Source organism: Pristiophorus japonicus, chromosome 12 (genome assembly GCF_044704955.1).
Source record: "Pristiophorus japonicus isolate sPriJap1 chromosome 12, sPriJap1.hap1, whole genome shotgun sequence".
Lineage (NCBI taxonomy): Eukaryota > Metazoa > Chordata > Chondrichthyes > Pristiophoridae > Pristiophorus > Pristiophorus japonicus.
In genome coordinates, this window is record NC_091988.1 from 82,376,695 (window position 1) to 82,395,473 (window position 18,779).

The 18,779-nt window shown below is 43.0% G+C and overlaps 1 protein-coding gene across 1 annotated transcript in view; it reads right to left on the minus strand.

Annotated features, from left to right (window-relative positions):
* LOC139277359 (acylamino-acid-releasing enzyme-like) overlaps nucleotides 1-18,779 on the minus strand; it is a 90,962-nt gene that overhangs the window by 60,161 nt on the left and 12,022 nt on the right. The window contains exons 3-6 of the mRNA XM_070895719.1: nucleotides 10,223-10,349; nucleotides 6,667-6,757; nucleotides 5,975-6,050; nucleotides 1,144-1,304 (exon numbers count right to left, since the gene is read on the minus strand). Coding sequence (XP_070751820.1) covers nucleotides 1,144-1,304; nucleotides 5,975-6,050; nucleotides 6,667-6,757; nucleotides 10,223-10,349 — 455 coding nt within the window. The remainder of the gene's footprint in view (nucleotides 1-1,143; nucleotides 1,305-5,974; nucleotides 6,051-6,666; nucleotides 6,758-10,222; nucleotides 10,350-18,779) is intronic.

Consider the following 18,779-nt stretch of genomic DNA (forward strand, 5'->3'; position numbering starts at 1 on the left):
TGTTGAAATAGTGATATTCATAGGTTAATTACCTTAAATTAATATCACAGTACCAGAGGATACTGATGAAGGTTGGCATTTCAAGTAGAGATTAGAATTCCTGCTCACGTAGTAGTAGACAAGGAGAATGGACTCCCATTAAAAGCAATTAATGCTGCACTGATTAACTTTCAGAAAGTGATGAAAGACTAACTGGCTTAGACTGGGACTGTTTCCCCCAGTGACTGAAGCTGCCTGACAACAGTGAGTAGCTGAGCCAGACACACTAAGGTCCTAGTTTCAATTACAGTCTGTGCTGAGTTAGCTCCTCTCAGCTGAAGTGGCTGTACCAGTGCTACTATAGGGCTCAGCGCCTGGGTCAGGAAGGTTAAAATCTGCCTGTATTCCCATTCCCGATTGTCATCCTGTGATCACTGCTACAAGTCCAGAGTCTGGACGTTGGGTGAGAAGAAGATTGGGCATCCACTGCATTTGAATAGCCTGCAAGGCTCACACATGAAGAATGGCCACTTGGAAAAGATAGCAGAGGACAACAGGCAAGAGAGTCACGACTTTCAGAAGCTGGAGAGGGGAGGTGAGAAAGGAAAAAGGAGGAAGGGGAACAATTGAAAGTTAGAATGATAAGTACAAAGAAGATCCATGTTAGGACCATAGGCTCATCACTTATGGAATACAACCATTTGGGTTATATATAATCAAGTGAAAGAAGTGCTGTTTCTTTTTAAAAGAAAATCCTTCAGAAATCATTCAGTTATCTATCTTAAATTGAAACTATACCTTCATCATATCAGGCTGTAATAACAGCAGTTCTATTTTGCCACATCTCGTCCTGTCCGTCTGCCGCTCCTCCACCCCCTTTGGCCACTATCCTCTCCAAGGACACTGTTCCTTCCCTTTCTGACACCACTGCTTTCATTATTCGATGTTAAAAATCACCAACAATATCAGTTTGACTCGCTTTGTTAAAAGACATCTTCATGCCTACCAGCTACGATACATGACATGTTCATAGCAAAACATTACTTTAAAACCTGAAACCTTTCACTGAAAACACACTCCCCTGTCTAAACGCTAATCTTCTTGGATTGTGCACGTGACAGTGGGTGTTGCACGAGGTGCCTGGAGAGAAGAATGGTACTGTACTTTCACAGGCTTCTCCTGTTTTTCTGGTTTGATGCTGTCTTCATCCTCCTCACCGATTTCAGGCTTAGTTTGGAAGAAGGATTCTGCTTTGGGTCTTTTCTTTTCAGCGATGTACAGGATGTGAGTCTCGGAGTGAGACCACACAAGGCAGCCAAACTGATCTGGGGGAGACGGGAAAGAACGAGAACACAAGAATAATACTTATATTAAAGGATATAACAGTACAGAACTAAGCCTTTAAATATATCCAGGCACCACAGAAAGGATCCAAAGTTTCCAAAATTACTCATCTGCTGTCAATATAGTAAAACAGAAAGTTGGTGCAGCATTAATGTTCTGCTAGATGATGTCACTACTATTTGATAAAGGATGCCACAGATTCTCTTCTGGCAGATCATTACATGCAGGCCTTGTTCTCAAATCCAAACCTAGTATCCTGAAAACTGGAAAACTGTCAATTTCAGGAGTGCTCATCCAACAGCGTCAGCAGCAGACAATTTGAGAATTCGAGCAATTATTGATCAAAGTGTTTCAGAAAAGTATCAACATAATTGCTAGTGCTGTTGGGGAGGAGTTAAACTAATATGGCAGGGGGATGGGAACCAATGCAGGGAGACAGAGGGAAACAAAAAGGAGACAAAAGCAAAAGACAGAAAGGAGATGAGTAAAAGTGGAGGGCAGAGAAACCCAAGGCAAAAAACAAAAAGGGTCACTGAATATAAAGGGGCTGCAGGAGGAGTCAAAACTAAAAATCATGGTTTAAAAACTAGTATTAAAACACTCTACCTAAACGCACGCAACATTCGAAATAAAGTAAATGAGTTGACGGCACAAATCATTACAAATGGGTATGATTTGGTGGCCATTACAGAAACGTGGTTGCAGGGTGGCCAAGACTGGGAATTAAACATACAGGGGTATCTGACGATTCGGAAAGATAGACAAGAAGGGAAAGGAGGTGGGGTAGCTCTGTTAATAAAGGATGATATCAGGACAGTTGTGAGAGACGATATTGGTTCTCATGAACAAAATGTTGAATCATTGTGGGTAGAGATTAGAGATAGTAAGGGGAAAAAGTCACTGGTGGGCGTAGTTTATAGGCCCCCAAATAATAACTTCTCGGTGGGGCGGACAATAATCAAGGGAATAATGGAGGCATGTGAAAAAGGAACGGCAGTAATCATGGGGGATTTTAACCTACATATCGATTGGTCAAATCAAATCGCATGGGTGAGCCTGGAGGAGGAATTCATAGAATGCATACGGGATTGTTTCTTAGAACAGTATGTTACAGAACCTACAAGGGAGCAAGCTATCTTAGATCTGGTCCTGTGTAATGAGACAGGAATAATAAACGATCTCCTCGTAAAAGTTCCTCTCAGAATGAGTGATCACAATATGGTTGAATTTGTAATACAGATTGAGGATGAGGAAGTAGTGTCTCAAACGAGCGTACTATGCTTAAACAAAGAGAACTACAGTGGGATGAGGGCAGAGTTGGCTAAAGTAGACTGGAAACACACGCACAATTGAGAAACAATGGAGGACTTTTAAGGAGCTCTTTCATAGTGCTCAACAAAAATATATTCCAGTGAAGAAGAAGGGCGGTAAGAGAAGGAATAACCAGCCGTGGATAACCAAGGAAATAAAGGAGAGTATCAAATTAAAAACCAATGCGCATAAGGTTAGTGGGAAAGTAGAAGATTGGGAAAATTTTAAACAACAGCAAAGAATGACTAAGAAAGCAATAAAGAAAGGAAAGATAGATTACGAAGGTAAACTTGCGCAAAACATAAAAACGGATAGTAAAAGTTTTTACAGATATATAAAATGGAAAAGAGTGACTAAAGTAAATGTTGGTCCCTTAGAAGATGAGAAGGGGGATTTAATAATGGGAAATGTGGAAATGGCTGAGACCTTAAACAATTATTTTGCTTCGGTCTTCACAGTGGAAGACACAAAAACCATGCCAAAAATTGCTGATCACAGGAATGTGGGAAGGGAGGACCTTGAGACAATCACTATCACTCGGGGGGTAGTGCTGGACAGGCTAATGGGACTCAAGGTAGACAAGTCCCCTGGTCCTGATGAAATGCATCCCAGGGTATTAAAAGAGATGGTGGAAGTTATAGCAGATGCAATCGTTATAATCTACCAAAATTCTCTGGACTCTGGGGAGGTACCAGCGGATTGGAAAACAGCTAATGTAACGCCTCTGTTTAAAAATGGGGGCAGACAAAAGGCAGGTAACTATAGGCCAGTTCGTTTAACATCTGTAGTGGGGAAAATGCTTGAAACTATCATTCAGGAAGAAATAGCGGGACATCTAGATAGGAATAGTGCAATCAAGCAGACGCAGCATGGATTCATGAAGGGGAAATCATGTTTAACTAATTTACTGGAATTCTTTGAGGATATAACGAGCATGGTGGATAGAGATGTACCGATGGATGTGGTGTATTTAGATTTTCAAAAGGCATTCGATAAGGTGCCACACAAAAGGTTACTGCAGAAGATAAGGGTACGCGGAGTCAGAGGAAATGTATAAGCATGGATAGAGAATTGGCTGGCGAACAGAAAGCAGAGAGTCGGGATAAATGGGTCCTTTTCGGGTTGAAAATCGGTGGTTAGTGGTGTGCCACAGGGATCGGTGCTGGGACCACAATTGTTTACAATATACAGAGATGACCTGGAAGAGGGGACAGAGTGTAGCGTAACAAAATTTGCAGATGACACAAAGATTAGTGGGAAAGCGGGTTGTGTAGAGGACACAGAGAGGCTGCAAAGAGATTTAGATAGGTTAAGCGAATGGGCTAAGGTTTGGCAGATGGAATACAATGTCGGAAAGTGTGAGGTCATCCACCTTGGGGAAAAAAACCAGTAAAAGGGAATATTATTTGAATGGGGAGAAATTACAACATGCTGCAGTGCAGAGGGACCTGGGGGTCCTTGTGCATGAATCCCAAAAGGTTAGTTTGCAGGTAATCAGGAAGGCGAATGGAACGTTGGCTTTCATTGCGAGAGGGATGGAGTACAATAGCAGGGAGGTCCTTTTGCAACTGTATAGGGTACTGGTGAGGCCGCACCTGGAGTACTGCGTGCAGTTTTGGTCACCTTACTTAAGGAAGGATATACTAGCTTTGGAGGGGGTACAGAGACGATTCACGAGGCTGATTCCGGAGATGAGGGGTTTACCTTATGATGATAGATTGAGTAGACTGGGTCTTTACTCGTTGGAAATCAGAAGGATGAGGGGGGATCTTATAGAAACATTTAAAATAATGAAAGGGATGGACAAGATAGAGGCAGAGATGTTGTTTCTACTGGTCGGGGAGACTAGAAGTAGGGGGCACAACCTCAAAATACGGGGGAGCCAATTTAAAACCAAGTTGAGAAGGAATTTCTTCTCCCAGAGGGTTGTGAATCTGTGGAATTCTCTGCCCAAGGAAGCAGTTGAGGCTAGCTCATTGAATGTATTCAAGTCACAGATCGATAGATTTTTAACCAATAAGGGAATTAAGGGTTACGGGGAGCGGGTGGGTAAGTGGAGCTGAGTCCACGGCCAGATCAGCCATGATCTTGTTGAATGGCGCAGCAGGCTCGAGGGGCTAGATGGCCTACTCCTGTTCCTAATTCTTATGTTCTTATGTTCTAATTGGGACAGGCAACAAAGAGAAATCTTTCAGAAAAGAATTTGCTACTAAATGGCAATCTCACTCAAGACCGGTCGGTCATAGGATGGTTGCAGCAGGCGGGAGTTTCCAGAGATTCTGTACTCAGGTGTGTATTATAGAGTCTGGGGGCCGCATATGACATTTACATCCATGTTTCCATTAATTTTTATCAAGGTGCTGATACTAAAAGATCCAATGAAGTAACAGTGATAATAAGCATAATTTCAAACCGTCCAGGCCACAAAACTCAAACACAGTAAACCAGCAAATAAGAAATGTATAAATAGGGCCTAGCAGCTTGGCTTCGAGGGCCAGATTGCCACGGTTCAGGGGGTCACGTGTGATTCTGTAGGCGATGGGAAAGTGCTCACATGAAGTTAAAACTTAGAATCATTATTCTCACATTTAGAAAATAGAGAGCTTTATTCGACATCTAATTATACTACACCTGACCTGGGAACATTTGATGCGCATACCTGATGCCTGAAATGGAAAGTGTTCCATTCCACAGCACTAACATCCCTCACCTTGAGCAAAACATTCACAACAAAAGTGTCATCAAAAATGAATGAATTTAAATATTGATGTCAGCTACCAAAATATTGATAAGATTCTGCATTAAACATATATCACATCACCTCATGGCCAGTTAAGTATGAACCAGAATTCAAATAGGCCTGGAAATAAAAACATAATTTAGCATTGCGATGAGGACTAATGCATCTTAAATATTTTATGCATAGCATGAGTCCCCTTACCTGGACTGGTTTATGCTAAACTCTACATTTTATTTGGGGGGGGGGGGGGGGGGAATTTTGTGCAGCATACTATTTGCCTGCTTGGGCCATCAGGTGTAAGAGAATGCCTATCTGGACGTCCATTGAAAAAAAAAGTCAATTTTCTCTTGCTTCTTCTCTCCATTTCCTCAAAGCTATACTCTACAGTTTTTAATAGCCATGGCTAAACCGCTATCTGTTGTTGTCTGCTTTTGCTGAATACAACGGGAAAAACAAATTCCATTTCCCAACTCTTCCCTCTTCCACACCACAGATTGTTCACATAAAACAACAGTATATACTGCTGGTCTTAACAAAATAAATAGAGCTAAACATTGATTTTCAGAATAAAAACGGTTTGCTTCCCAGCTAAATTCATACCGTCTTCATACACCTTGCCATGCTTTTCGAGTGCAGTCAGGTTTATGCTCTTCTCCTTGGAGTTTCTGTTCCAGACCTGTGGGTGGGATCAGAGTAAGTGTACAGAGAACAAAGCATAATATTTCATACTCACAGAAGCTCGATAACTGAGGTAAATTTAATATAAAATCCAAAATCTATACATTACAGGTGAGGACAACAACTTCTATATTTAAACACTGGTTTATAAAACCTTCCAAAATAATAGAGCAAAAGCTACCCAGGAATGGTCATGAGATAATAATTTCACTGAAAGTTTCAGAGAACATTATAGGGTAAATTTTGTGGAGTTCCACATCATTGATAAATCAATACCAAAAATGATTTTGTGTCCACTGATTTCAATGGATAGAAAATGGCAGAAAGCACACCCAACATTTTCCAGCATGCACTGGCTCCATACTGAGCCTTATCAACAGCATGAGGCCACGCAACAGAATTTCAGCAGCGAAATGTTTGAAGGATATGTAATATCAATGGTAGTTCGAAGAACATTTTTACGACAGTAACAGACACACGTGAAAAAGTTTTCACTCTTGGTTCCTTTGTCAAAAAGCAGCAATGGCCTATGTTCAGATTTAGAGTTGGTAGAAAAGTAAATGTTGCAGCTCAATCAGCTTTATATCAAGCAAACATTTGCTCTACCAACTTACCTCCAGAAATTGCTTTTCCTCGCCCTTTTTGTTGGTGTAGTCCCGGAGAACAACTTTTAAAAATCCAGAGGGAGACTCTCTGCTCAACAGCCTGCAGGAGAAAGAACTTGTAATTATGCAGCATGTTTCACAACCTCAGTGTGTCCCAAAACACTTTACAGCCCGTAAATTACTTTTGGACTGTAGTCACTGCTTGTTACGCACACAAACAATGCAAGACACCACAGATACCAATGAGATCAGTCTAGTTTGGTGGTATTGGTTGAGGGATAAACATTAGCCAGGCATACGAACATAGGAACAGGAGCAGGCCATTCAGCCCCTCGAGCCTGTTCCACCAATCAACAAGATCATGGCTGATCGATATCCTAACTCCATCCACCCACCTTGGCTCCATATCTCTTTATACCCTTTTATCTATCGATCTCAGATTTAAAATTATTAATTGAGCGAGCATCTACTGCTTTTGTGGGAGAGAGTTCCACATTTCTACCACCCTTTGTGTGAAGAGGTGTTTCCTAACTTCTCTTCTGAATGGCCTGGTTCTGATTTTATGGTTATGTTCCCTTTGTCCTAGACTCCCCCACCAATGGAGAATATTTCTCTCTATCTACCCTATAAATTCCTTTCAAAATCCTAAAACCATCAATCAAATCACCACTTAGCCATCTGTATTCCAGGGAATACAAGCTTATTTATGTAATCTTTCATAATTTAATCCTTGGAGCCTTGATAACATTCTGGTGAATCTGCACTATACACCTTCCAAGGTAAACATATAGTTTAAGGTTCCGTGCCCAGAACTGTACACAGTACTCTAGATGTGGTCAAACCAGAGCTTTGTATAGCTGCAGCAAAACTTCCTCCCTTTTATATTCTAGCTCTCTAGATATAAAGATGAGCATTCCATTAGTCTTTTTGATTATTTTTGACCACTATAGTTTAGTGATCTGTATATATGGACCCCATAATCTCTTTGGACCTCTACTGTTCCTAGCTTTCCACCATTTAAAAAATACTTGGATCTATCCTTTTCTGGCCCAAAATGGATGACCTCACACATTCCTGAATTGGAATCCATCTGCTACAGTTTTGTCCACTCACTTAATCATTCAATGTCTCTTTGTAATTTTATGCTCCCGTCTACACTACTTATCATCAACGGTCCTGCTAAGCTGCACAGCGGTCTGAAGATCCTGCGCAGACAGTTCACCGGCTTTTACATGGAAGAAACTGTGCATGCGTGAAAATTTGAATGGGCTGTGCAGCAGTTAAAGAGACCGGCATGGATAAAAAAATTAGAAGGAACATTGCTTACCACAGCAAATATTGTAACCAGGAGATGTCTCCTGCACTTCTTTGAATAGTGCCATGGGATCTTTATGCCTGGGCTGACAGATAGGGCTGCCATTTAAGGTCTCATCTGCAAACCAGTAGCTCTGGCAATGCAGCATTCCCTCAGTACTGCATTGATGTCAGCTTAAAATATATGCTCAAGTGTTGGAATGGAGCTTGAATGCACAACCTTCTGACAGGGTCAAAGGTCCCAAAAACATTTTTTTTTAAAACTTTACTTCAACAAATTCATAGCTCCAAAATCTCGATATGAGGCTAAGGAGCATCCCTAGAGAGAAAATTAGCCCACCTCGGATTGATTTTGTTCATACTCCAGCTAGCTTTGTTTCAGAATGGGATTTGAGGAGGCCTGGAGGCAGGTCACTGGGGTCAACATGCAATGCAGGAGACCAAAGTGGGGGGTGGGGGGGAGATAGAAGAGAAAATACCTCAAAATATACATGCCACATTTTATATTCTGTGACAATAATCCAGCTGTTCCAGCTCAATGAAAACTACAAATTTTTGCTGCACTAGCAGTATTCTAATTCACAAACTGGAAAATAAGCCTTTCAGACCTATCTGAATGGTGACAGGTGACAGATTAGGAAAAGAGGAGGTGCAATGAGACCTGGGTGTCATGGTGCATCAGTCATTGAAGGTTGGTATGTAGGTACAGCAGGCGATGAAGGCAGCAAATAGCATGTTGGCCTTCATAGCTAGAGGATTTGAGTATAGGAGCAGGGAGGTCTTACTGCAGTTGTAATTGGTGAGGCCTCACCTGGAATATTGTGTTCAGTTTTGGTCTCCTAATCTGAGGAAGGACGTTCTTGCTATTGAGGGAGTACAGCTAAGGTTCACCAGACTGATTCCCGGGATGGCAGAACTGACATATAAGGAGAGACTGGATCAGCTGGGCTTGTATCCACTGGAGTTTGAGAGGGGATGAGAGGGGATCTCATGGAAACATATACAATTCTGACGGGATTCGACAGGTTAGAGGCAGGAAGAATGTTCCCGTTGCTGGGGAGGTCCAGAACCAGGGGTCACAGTCTAAGAATAAGGGGTAAGCCATTTAGGACCGAGATGAGGAGAAACTTCTTCACTCAGAGAATGGTTAAACTGTGGAATTCCCTACTGCAAAGAGTTGTTGAGGCCAGTACGTTAGATATATTCAAAAGGGAGTTAGATATGGCCCTTACTGCCAAAGGGATCAAGGGGTATGGAGAGAAAGCAAGAAAGGGGTACTGAAGTTGAATGATCAGCCATGATCTTATTGAATGGCGGTGCGGGCTCGAAGGGCCGAATGGCCTACTCCTGCACCTAATTTCTATGTTTCTAGCTATTCCTTAGTTGACAGCAAATTTTTAGAATTAAAAGTTTTCATTCAAGAATTCTGGCTATTACTGTGGCTATGCCACGCATAACCATTTCATTGACAGACAATGTCCCAATGGAATGCAGTCCTAACATTTGTACTGTTTCACCATGCCGAATAAAAACATTCAATAAAAGTTCTAGAAAGACCCAGTTGTTAGCTCCAATTTTGGACAAGGATTCAGTGGTTGTATATATCCATCACTGTAATGCAGCTCCTGAAGGACACATGATGGGAGTATTTTTCTTCCTTCCCCTCTCCCATATCTCTCCTCTGTTCTCCCCTTCTCTGAAGGAATTGACGCCTAGCTGGTGCAAAATTCCACATGCACCCTCCAGCACCTCACTCAGGTGGCCATGAATCATATGTAAATTTCAACATTTAAATAATGTTGCAAGTTATACATGTTTATTGACAGAATACCTATGTTCCTTCAGCTACTACGTTCTAGTGACTGGGGCATCTGGTCATATATTCCATATCAACAAAATAATTCAGAGGAAGGAAAAACAAGCTTTGCAAACTCAAACATCAGATACCCCGAACATGTCCACACTGAGAACACTTACTCCCACTCACTCTTGCCCCTTATTTTAAAAGCATCATGAAGTTTACTGATTTACTGAAAGGAGAATTCAAACTCCAGCAAGGATTAGTCCTATCTTTTAAAAAGGTTAGCTGGGTTCCCTCTTCACTAACAGAGTTGTGTGCCCTAAATGCCATCCTGTCCAGTTAACTCAGCATGGACCATCTTGAGCTGGATGGCTAAGATACTCACTGAGTCATCAGGAGAACATCTCATGGTGGAGCGGTTACTGTACATATAGATAATGCACTACTCACTCGCCCTGCAGTTCTGTGCAGTTTCCAGAGGGGCCGGTATAGACAATAGAATCTTCATCGTAGAACATGATATACTGTCGGCAGAATTTCACCCGCTCGGCTCGCTCCAGATCCCTCTGAGACCATTCTGGAACAAAAACAGAAATCAAAAATTCTTTTAAGCCTCATACACCGAATATTTAGTGTAGTGCCAATCAGAAGGTCATACGTTTAGACAATATGCGCCTCTCTAATCCTGTTTCTGGGAAAGGATTATATTGAGGGGTATACTTTCAGGCAGGTGGAATGCCCATAGTTGTGATGCATTCAGTCGTGGAAGTAAAACAACCTAATTCAGTTTTGTCCGACTGTAGAGATTTTGGGCTGAATTTTTGCCACTATTCTGCGCCATTCTTTTTTTGCAGCAACCTAAAATCTGCAAGTTTTGCCAAAGTTTCTGCGGCAGACTAAAGTACTAATTACGTCCGATTTTTTTAGTTCACGATTTTTTGACGTCACTGGGCGGAATCTGCCGGATGCGCCATTCTGGCCAGTTCAGCGAGTTTGGCCGAATAGGATTTTTTCAAAAACGGTGCAGTGCACCATCCTGTAAAATCTTACCTACACTTAAGAAAATCGGCGCAGAGAAGCTGAAGACACGGCACCGGGGGCAGAGAGCCTTTTGGCCTGGGATAGCAGCAGCACCGGCACCTGGGGCTGGGGCCTTTTGGCCTGGGATTGCAGCGGCACCAGCCGGGGCAGGGGGGCTTTCGGCCCGGGATAACAGCGGCACCGGGGCTCGTCAATTGCTTATGTCTTGCTGCATCTTGTATGCTTCATTTCCAAGCCTCAGCCCATCAGTTTTTACCTTGACAACCTCGCAGACCTTAAGCTCCACCTTCAAAGTTTATTCTGGCAAAACTTGGAACTTTTTTTTGCCGCAGTCAGCCACTAAAAAAAAATTGGACGTACCTCTACAACTGCGCCAAAAAAAGTCCATGTGGAATTTTGGGCCCTTTTAAAGGGGAATTGGACAGATTTTTGCTGTAAAATAAAAGCTTACATTGAGAGCAATAATCATAAAAGGTGAGTGGTTATTCGAGGGTCTTGGAGATATGAAACTGTGAATTATAACTCCATGTTGCAATCTTTTCAATCTGGTTTCTGCCTCTACCACCACAATGGAAGGGCCCTAATCAAAGTCTGGAATGACATCCTCTGTGACTGCGGTGCACTATTCCTCCTCATCCTTCTCAACCTCTCTGACATGTTCCACTACACCATCCTCCTCTAACACCTCTCCTCTGTTGTCCAGCTCAGTAGGATTGCCCTCGCCCGGTTCTACTCTTATCTAGCCAATCGTAGCCAGAGCATTTCTAGCAATGGCTTCTTTTCCCACCCTGTTATTTTCCCACACTATTATTTAGAATATAAAAATCTACAGCGCAGAAAGAGGCCATTTCGGCACATCGTGTCCACGCCGGCCGACATAGAGCCACACGGCCCTCGCTCAGCAACTCTGAAGGTTATATATAAACCTATGAACAATGAACAATGGCGGAAAGGTAAAGAGCACCCAGCCCAACCAGTCCACCCCACACAACTGCGACACCCCTTGCATCAAAACATTCTACACTCCACCCCAACCGGAGCCATGTGATCTCCTAGAAAATACTAGATAAAAACCCAGGCCAATTAGGGAAAAATTCTGGGAAAATTCCTCTCCGACCCATCCAGGCGATCAAAACTAGCCCAGGAGATCACACTGGCCGTATTCGATTCACTGCAGTACTTACCATCGTATCTGCGACAGCCAACTAGAGTTATCAAGTATAATCCTACTTACCAGCTCTAGGTCCGTAACCCTGCAGGCTGCAGCACTTCAAGTGCCCATCCACACACCTTTTAAATGTGGTGAGGGTTTCTACATCCACCACCCTTCCAGGCAGTGAGTTCCAGACCCCCACAACCCTCTGCGTGAAGAAGCCTCCCCTCAAATCTCCTCTGAAACTACCAACTACCTTAAAACTATGGCCCCTCGTAATTGACCCCTCCACCAATGGAAATAGGCCATTGCTATCCACTATATCCAGGCCCCTCAAAATTTTATACACCTCAATGAGGTCTCCTCTCAGCCTCCTCTGTTCCAAGGAGAACAAATCCAGCCAATCCAATCTGTCCTCATAGCTAAGATTCTCCATTCCAGGCAGCATCCTAGTAAATTTCCTCTGCACCCTCTCTAAAGCAGTCACTTCCTTCCTATAATACAGCGACCAGAACTGCACGCAGTATTCCAGCTGTGGCCTAACCAGAGTATTATATAATTTAAGCATAACCTCCCTTCTCTTGTATTCGATGCCTCGGCCAATAAAAGGCAAGCATTCCGTATGCCTTCTTAACCAGCTTATCCACCTGGCCTGCTACTTTCAGGGATCTGTGTACAAGCACTCCAAGGTCCCTTTGTTCATCTATACTTTTAAGTGGCCGATCGCTTAATGTGTATACCCTTTCCTTATTAGCCCTCCCAAACTGCATTATCTCACTTTTCTCCGAATTAAATTCCACTGCTCTGCCCACCTGACCAATAAACTGATATCCCTCCTGCAGTCCATGACTTTCCTCCCCATTATCAACCACATAGCTAATTTTAGTGTCATCTACAAACTTCTTAATCATACTCCTTATATTCAAATCTAGATCATTGATGTACACCACAAAAAGCAAGGGACCCAGTACTGAGCCCTGCAGAACCCCATTGGAAACATCCTTCCAGTCACAAAAACGTCCATCAAGCATTACCCTTTGCTTCCTACCTCTAAGCCAATTTTAGATCCAATTTGCCACTTTGCCCTGGATCTCATGGGCTTTAACCTTCGTGACCAGTCTACCATGTGGGACTTTATCAAAAGCTTTTCAAAAGTCCATATACACAACATCGTACACACTTCCCTCATTGACCCTCCAGGTTAGTCAAACATGATCTTCCCTTAACAAATCCGTGCTGACTGTCCCTAATTAATCCTTGCCTTTCTAAATGTAAATTTACCCTGTCTTTCAAGATTTTTTCCAACAATTTTCCCACCACTGAGGTTAGGCTGACAGGCCTGTAATTACTCAGCCTATCCCTTTCTCTCTTATTAAACAAGGGTACCACATTAGCAGTCCTCCAGCACCATACCCAAATCCAAAGAGGTCTGGAAAATGATGGTCAAGGCCTCTGCGATTTCCTCTTTTACTTCGCTCAACAGCCTGGGATGCATTTCATCCGGACCTGGGGACTTATCTACTTTCAAAGCTGTTAAACCCCTTAATACCTGCTCTCTCACTATGTTTATTTCATCCAGAATTTCACACTCCTCCTCGATAGCAGTATATGCATAGCCTCTTTCCTTTCTGAAAACAGACGCAAAGTATTCATTAAGAACCATACCAACATCTTCTGCCTCCACACAAAGATTACCCTCATGGTCTCTAATAGGCCCTACTCTTTCTTTAGTTATCCTCTTAATATATTTATAGAACATTTGTTTTTTCCTTAATTGTACTTGCCAAGAATTTTTCATGCTCTCGCTTAGCATTCTAATATGGTGATCATTTTCCAACATTGGTGATCATTTTCCAACAGTCTATCGACTCGGGATCAGTTCCTATGGATTGGAGGGTAGCTAATGTAACACCACTTTTTAAAAAGGGAGGGAGAGAGAAAGCGGGTAATTATAGACCGGTTAGCCTGACATCAGTGGTGGGGAAAATGTTAGAATCAATTATTAAGGATGAAGTAGCAGAGCATTGGGAAAGCAGTGACAGGATCAGTCCAAGTCAGCATGGATTTATGAAGGGGAAGTCATGCTTGACAAATCTTCTGCAATTTTATGAGGATGTAACTAGTAGAGTGGACAAGGAAGAACCAGTGGATGTGGTGTATTTGGACTTTGAAAAGGCTTTTGACAAGGTCCCACACAAGAGATTGGTGTGCAAAATCAAAGCACCATGGTATTGGGGGTAATATACTGACGTGGATAGAGAATTGGTTGGCAGACAGGAAGCAGAGAGTCGGGATAAATGGGTCTTTTTCAGAATGGCAGGCAGTGACTAGTGGAATGCCGCAGGGCTCAGTGCTGGGACCCCAGCTCTTTACAATATACATCAATAATTTGCATGAAGGAATTGAGTGTAATATCTCCAAGTTTGCAGATGACTCTAAACTGGGTGGCAGTGAGAGCTGTGAGGGGGACGCTAAGAGGCTGCAGGGTGACTTAGAGAAGTTAGGTGAGTGGGCAAATGCATGGCAGATGCAGTATAATGTGGCTAAATGTGAGGTTATCCACTTTGAGGGCAAAAAACGCGAAGACAGAATATTATCTGAATGGTGACAGATTAGGAAAAGGGGAGGTGCAACGAAACCTGGGTGTCAAGGTTCATCAGTCATTGAAAGTTGGCATACAGGTGCAGCAGGCAGTAAAGAAGGCAAATGGTATGTTGGCCTTCATAGCTAGGCGATTTGAGTGTAGGAGCAGGGAGGCCTTACTGCAGTTGTACAGGGCCTTGGTAAAGCCTCACCTGGAATATTGTGTTCAATTTTGGTCTCCTAATCTGAGGAAGGATGTTCTTGCTATTGAGGGAGTGCAGCGAAGGTTCACCAGACTGATTCCCGGGATGGCCGGACTGACATATGAGGAGAGACTGGATCAACTGGGCCTTTATACATTGGAGTGTAGAAGGATGAGAGGGGATCTCATAAAAACATATAAGATTCTGACGGGACGGGACAGGTTAGATGCTGGTAGATTGTTCCCGATGTTGGGGAAGTCCAGAACCAGGGGACACAGTCTTAGGATAAGGGGTAGGCCATTTAGGACTGAGATGAGGAGAAACTTCTTTACTTAGAGAGTTGTTAACCTGTGGAATTCCCTGCCGCAGAGAGTTGTTGATGCCAGTTCATTGGATATATTCAAGAGGGAGTTAGATATGGCCCTTACGGCTAAAGGGATCAAGGGGTATGGAGAGAAAGCAGGAAAGAGGTACGGAGGGAATGATCAGCCATGATCTTATCGAATGGCCTACTCCTGCACCTATTTTCTATGTTTCTATGTTAATATCCTTTTTAATTTTATCTCTGAACTTTCTATATTCCTCTGGTGTACTCGAGGATCCTTGGCCTCTTCTATATGCTGTCCTTTGGTGATGTCATCTGAAGATATGGGGTCAGGTTCTTCATGTATAATGGCGACACCTAATTCTATCTCTCCACTACTTTTATCAACCCCTCCACTGACTCTGTGTTGTCAGACTGCTTCCAGATCCTCTACATCACAAAGAGTACCTACTTCTACCTTCGTAACATCGCCTGTCTCTTTCCCTGATTCAACCCATTGTCGCCTCCAAACTCTACTATTTCAATGCTCGCCTGGCAAGTCTCCCACCCTCCAGCTCCATAAACTTCAGCTTATCCAAAACTATGTTGTCATATCTTAACTCATACCAAGTTTTGTTCACCCATCACCCTGTGCTCTCTGAACTAAATTGGCTGCCGGTCCCCCATAATTAAATTTAAAATTCTCAATCTCGTGTTTAAATCCCTCCATGACCTCAGTCCTCCCTATCACTGTAAACTCTGGCCTCCTGTGCATTCTCCACTTCTTTCGCCTCACCATTGACAGCTGTGCCTTCAGCCCTCTAGATTCTAAGCTTTGGAATTCCTTCCCTAAACCTCTCTATCACTGTCTCCTCCTTTAAGATGGTCTTTAAACCCCACCTCTTTGACCAAGTTTTTAGTCACCCTCCTAATATCCCCTTCTTTGACTCAGTGTCAAATGCCCGATTACACTTCTTTGAAGTACCTAGGGATGTTTATCTACATTAAAGGCATTAAAAAATGCAAGTAGTTGTTGTTACTGGAGGCGGAAGAAGATGCACTCCACTCGACAGAATGTGTTTGATATACCACTGGTTATTTTGCACTCCACTATTGTGTCTCACTGCAAATGTGCCCTCTTGATTAAATTGGACAGGCGGATGAAGGAAAAGGGGTTGAATGGATACCGGAAAAGAGTGGGTAAATTAGAATGCAAGGGTCAAGGATGTCTCGGAGCGGGAGCAGGGCATTCTGAAAAGGGAGGGTGAACAGCCAGTTGTCGTAGTGTATATAGGTACCAACGATATAGGTAAAAAATGGGATGAGGTCCTAAAAGACGAATTTTGGGAGTTAGGAGCTAAATTAAAAAGTAGGACCTCAAAAGTAGTAATCTCAGGATTGCTACTAGTGCCACGTGCTAGTCAAGAGTAGGAATCGCAGGATAGCTCAGATGAATACGTGGCTTGAGGAGTGGTGCACAAGGGAGGAATTCAAATTCCTGGGACATTGGAACCGGTTCTGGGGGAGGTGGCACCAGTACAAACCGGATGGTCTGCACCTGGGCAGGACTGGAACCAATGTCCTAGGGGGAGTGTTTGCTAGTGCTGTTGGGGAGGAGTTAAATTAATATGGCAGGGGGATGGGAACCTATGCAAGGAGAAAGGGGGAAGTAGAATGGGGGCAGAAGCAAAAGATAGAAAGAAGAAAAGTAAAAGTGGAGGGCAGAGAAACCTAAGGCAAAAAGGGTCACATTACAGCAAAATTCTAAAGGGGCAAAGTGTGTTAGAAAGACAAGCCTGAAGGCTCTGTGCGAGGAGTATTCGGAATAAGGTGGACGAATTAACTGCACAGATAGCAGTTAACGGGTATGATGTAATTGGCATCACGGAGACATGGCTCCAGGGTGACCAAAGCTGGGAACTCAACATCCAAGGATATTCAACATTTAGGAAGGATAGACAGAAAGGAAAAGGAGGCAGGGTGGCATTGCTGGTTAAAGAGGAAATTAATGAAATAGTAAGAAAGGACATTAGCTTGGATGATGTGGAATCGGTATGGGTGGAGCTACGGAATACCAAGGGGCAGAAAACGCTAGTGGGAGTTGTGTACAGACTACCAAACAATAGTAGTAAGGTTGGGGACAGCATCAAAGAAGAAATTAGTGATGCATACAATAAAGGTACAGCAGTTATCATGCGTGACTTTAACCTACATATTGATTGGGCTAACCAAACTGGTAGCAAAGCAGTGGAGGAGGATTTCCTGGAGTGTATTAGGGATGGTTTTCTAGACCAATATGTCAAGGAACTAACCAGGGAGCTGGCCATCCTAGACTGGGTGATGTGTAATGAGAAAGGACTAATTAGCAATCTTGTTGTGAGAGGCACCCTTGGGAAAGAGTGACCATAACATGGTAGAATTCTTTATTAAGATGGAGAGTGACACAGTTCATTCAGAAACTAGGGTCCTGAACTTAAGAAAAGGTAACTTCGATGGTTTGAGGCGTGAATTGGCTAGAATAGACTGGCAAATGATACTTAAAGGGTTGACGGTAGAAAGGCAATGGCAAACATTTGAAGATCACATGGATAAACTTCAGCAATTGTACATGCCTGTCTGGAGTAAAAATAAAACGGGGAAGGTGGCTCAACCGCGGCTAACAAGGAATAAGGATAGTGTCAAATCTAAATTGGCCAGAAAAAGCAACAAACCTGAGGACTGGGAGAAATTTAGAATTTAGCAGAGGAGGTCAAAGGGTTTAATTAAGAGGGGGAAAATAGAGTACAAGAAGAAGCTTGCCGGGAACATAAAAACTGACTGCAAAAGCTTCTATAGATATGTAAAGAGAAAAAGATTAGTGAAGACGAACGTAGGTCCCTTGGAGTCAGATTCAGGTGAATTTACAATGGGGAACAAAGAAATGGCAGACCAATTGAACAAATACTTTGGTTCTGTCTTCACAATGGAAGACAGAAATAACCTTCTGGAAGTACTAGGGGACCGAAGGTCTAGTGAGAAGGAGGAACTGAATGATATCCTTATTAGGCGGGAAATTTTGATAGGGAAATTAATGGGATTGAAGGCCGATAAATCCCCGGGTCCTGATAGTCTGCATCCCAGAGAACTTAAGGAAGTGGCCCGAGAAATAGTAGATGCATTGGTGATCATTTACCAACAGTCTATCGACTCGGGATCAGTTCCTATGGACTGGAGGGTAGCTAATGTAACACCACTTTTTAAAAAGGGAGGGAGAGAGAAAGCGGGTAATTATAGACCGGTTAGCCTGACATCAGTAGTGGGGAAAATGTTGGAATCAATTACTAAGGAAGAAATTGCAGCGCATTTGGAAAGCAGTGACAGGATCTGTCCAAGTCAGCATGGATTTATGAAAGGGAAATCATGCTTGAGAAATCTGGAATTTTTTGAGGATATAACTAGTAGAGTGGACAAGGGAGAACCAGTGGATGTGGTGTTTTTGGACTTTCAAAAGGCTTTTGACAAGGTCCCACACAAGAGATTGGTGTGCAAAATCAAAGCACATAGTAATGGGGGTAATATACTGACGTGGATAGAGAACTGGTTGGCAGGCAGGAAGCAGAGAGTCGGGATAAACGGGTCCTTTTCAGAATGGCAGGCAGTGACTAGTGGAGTGCCGCAGAGCTCAGTGCTGGGACCCCAGCTCTTTACAATATACATCAATGATTTAGATGAAGGAATTGAGTG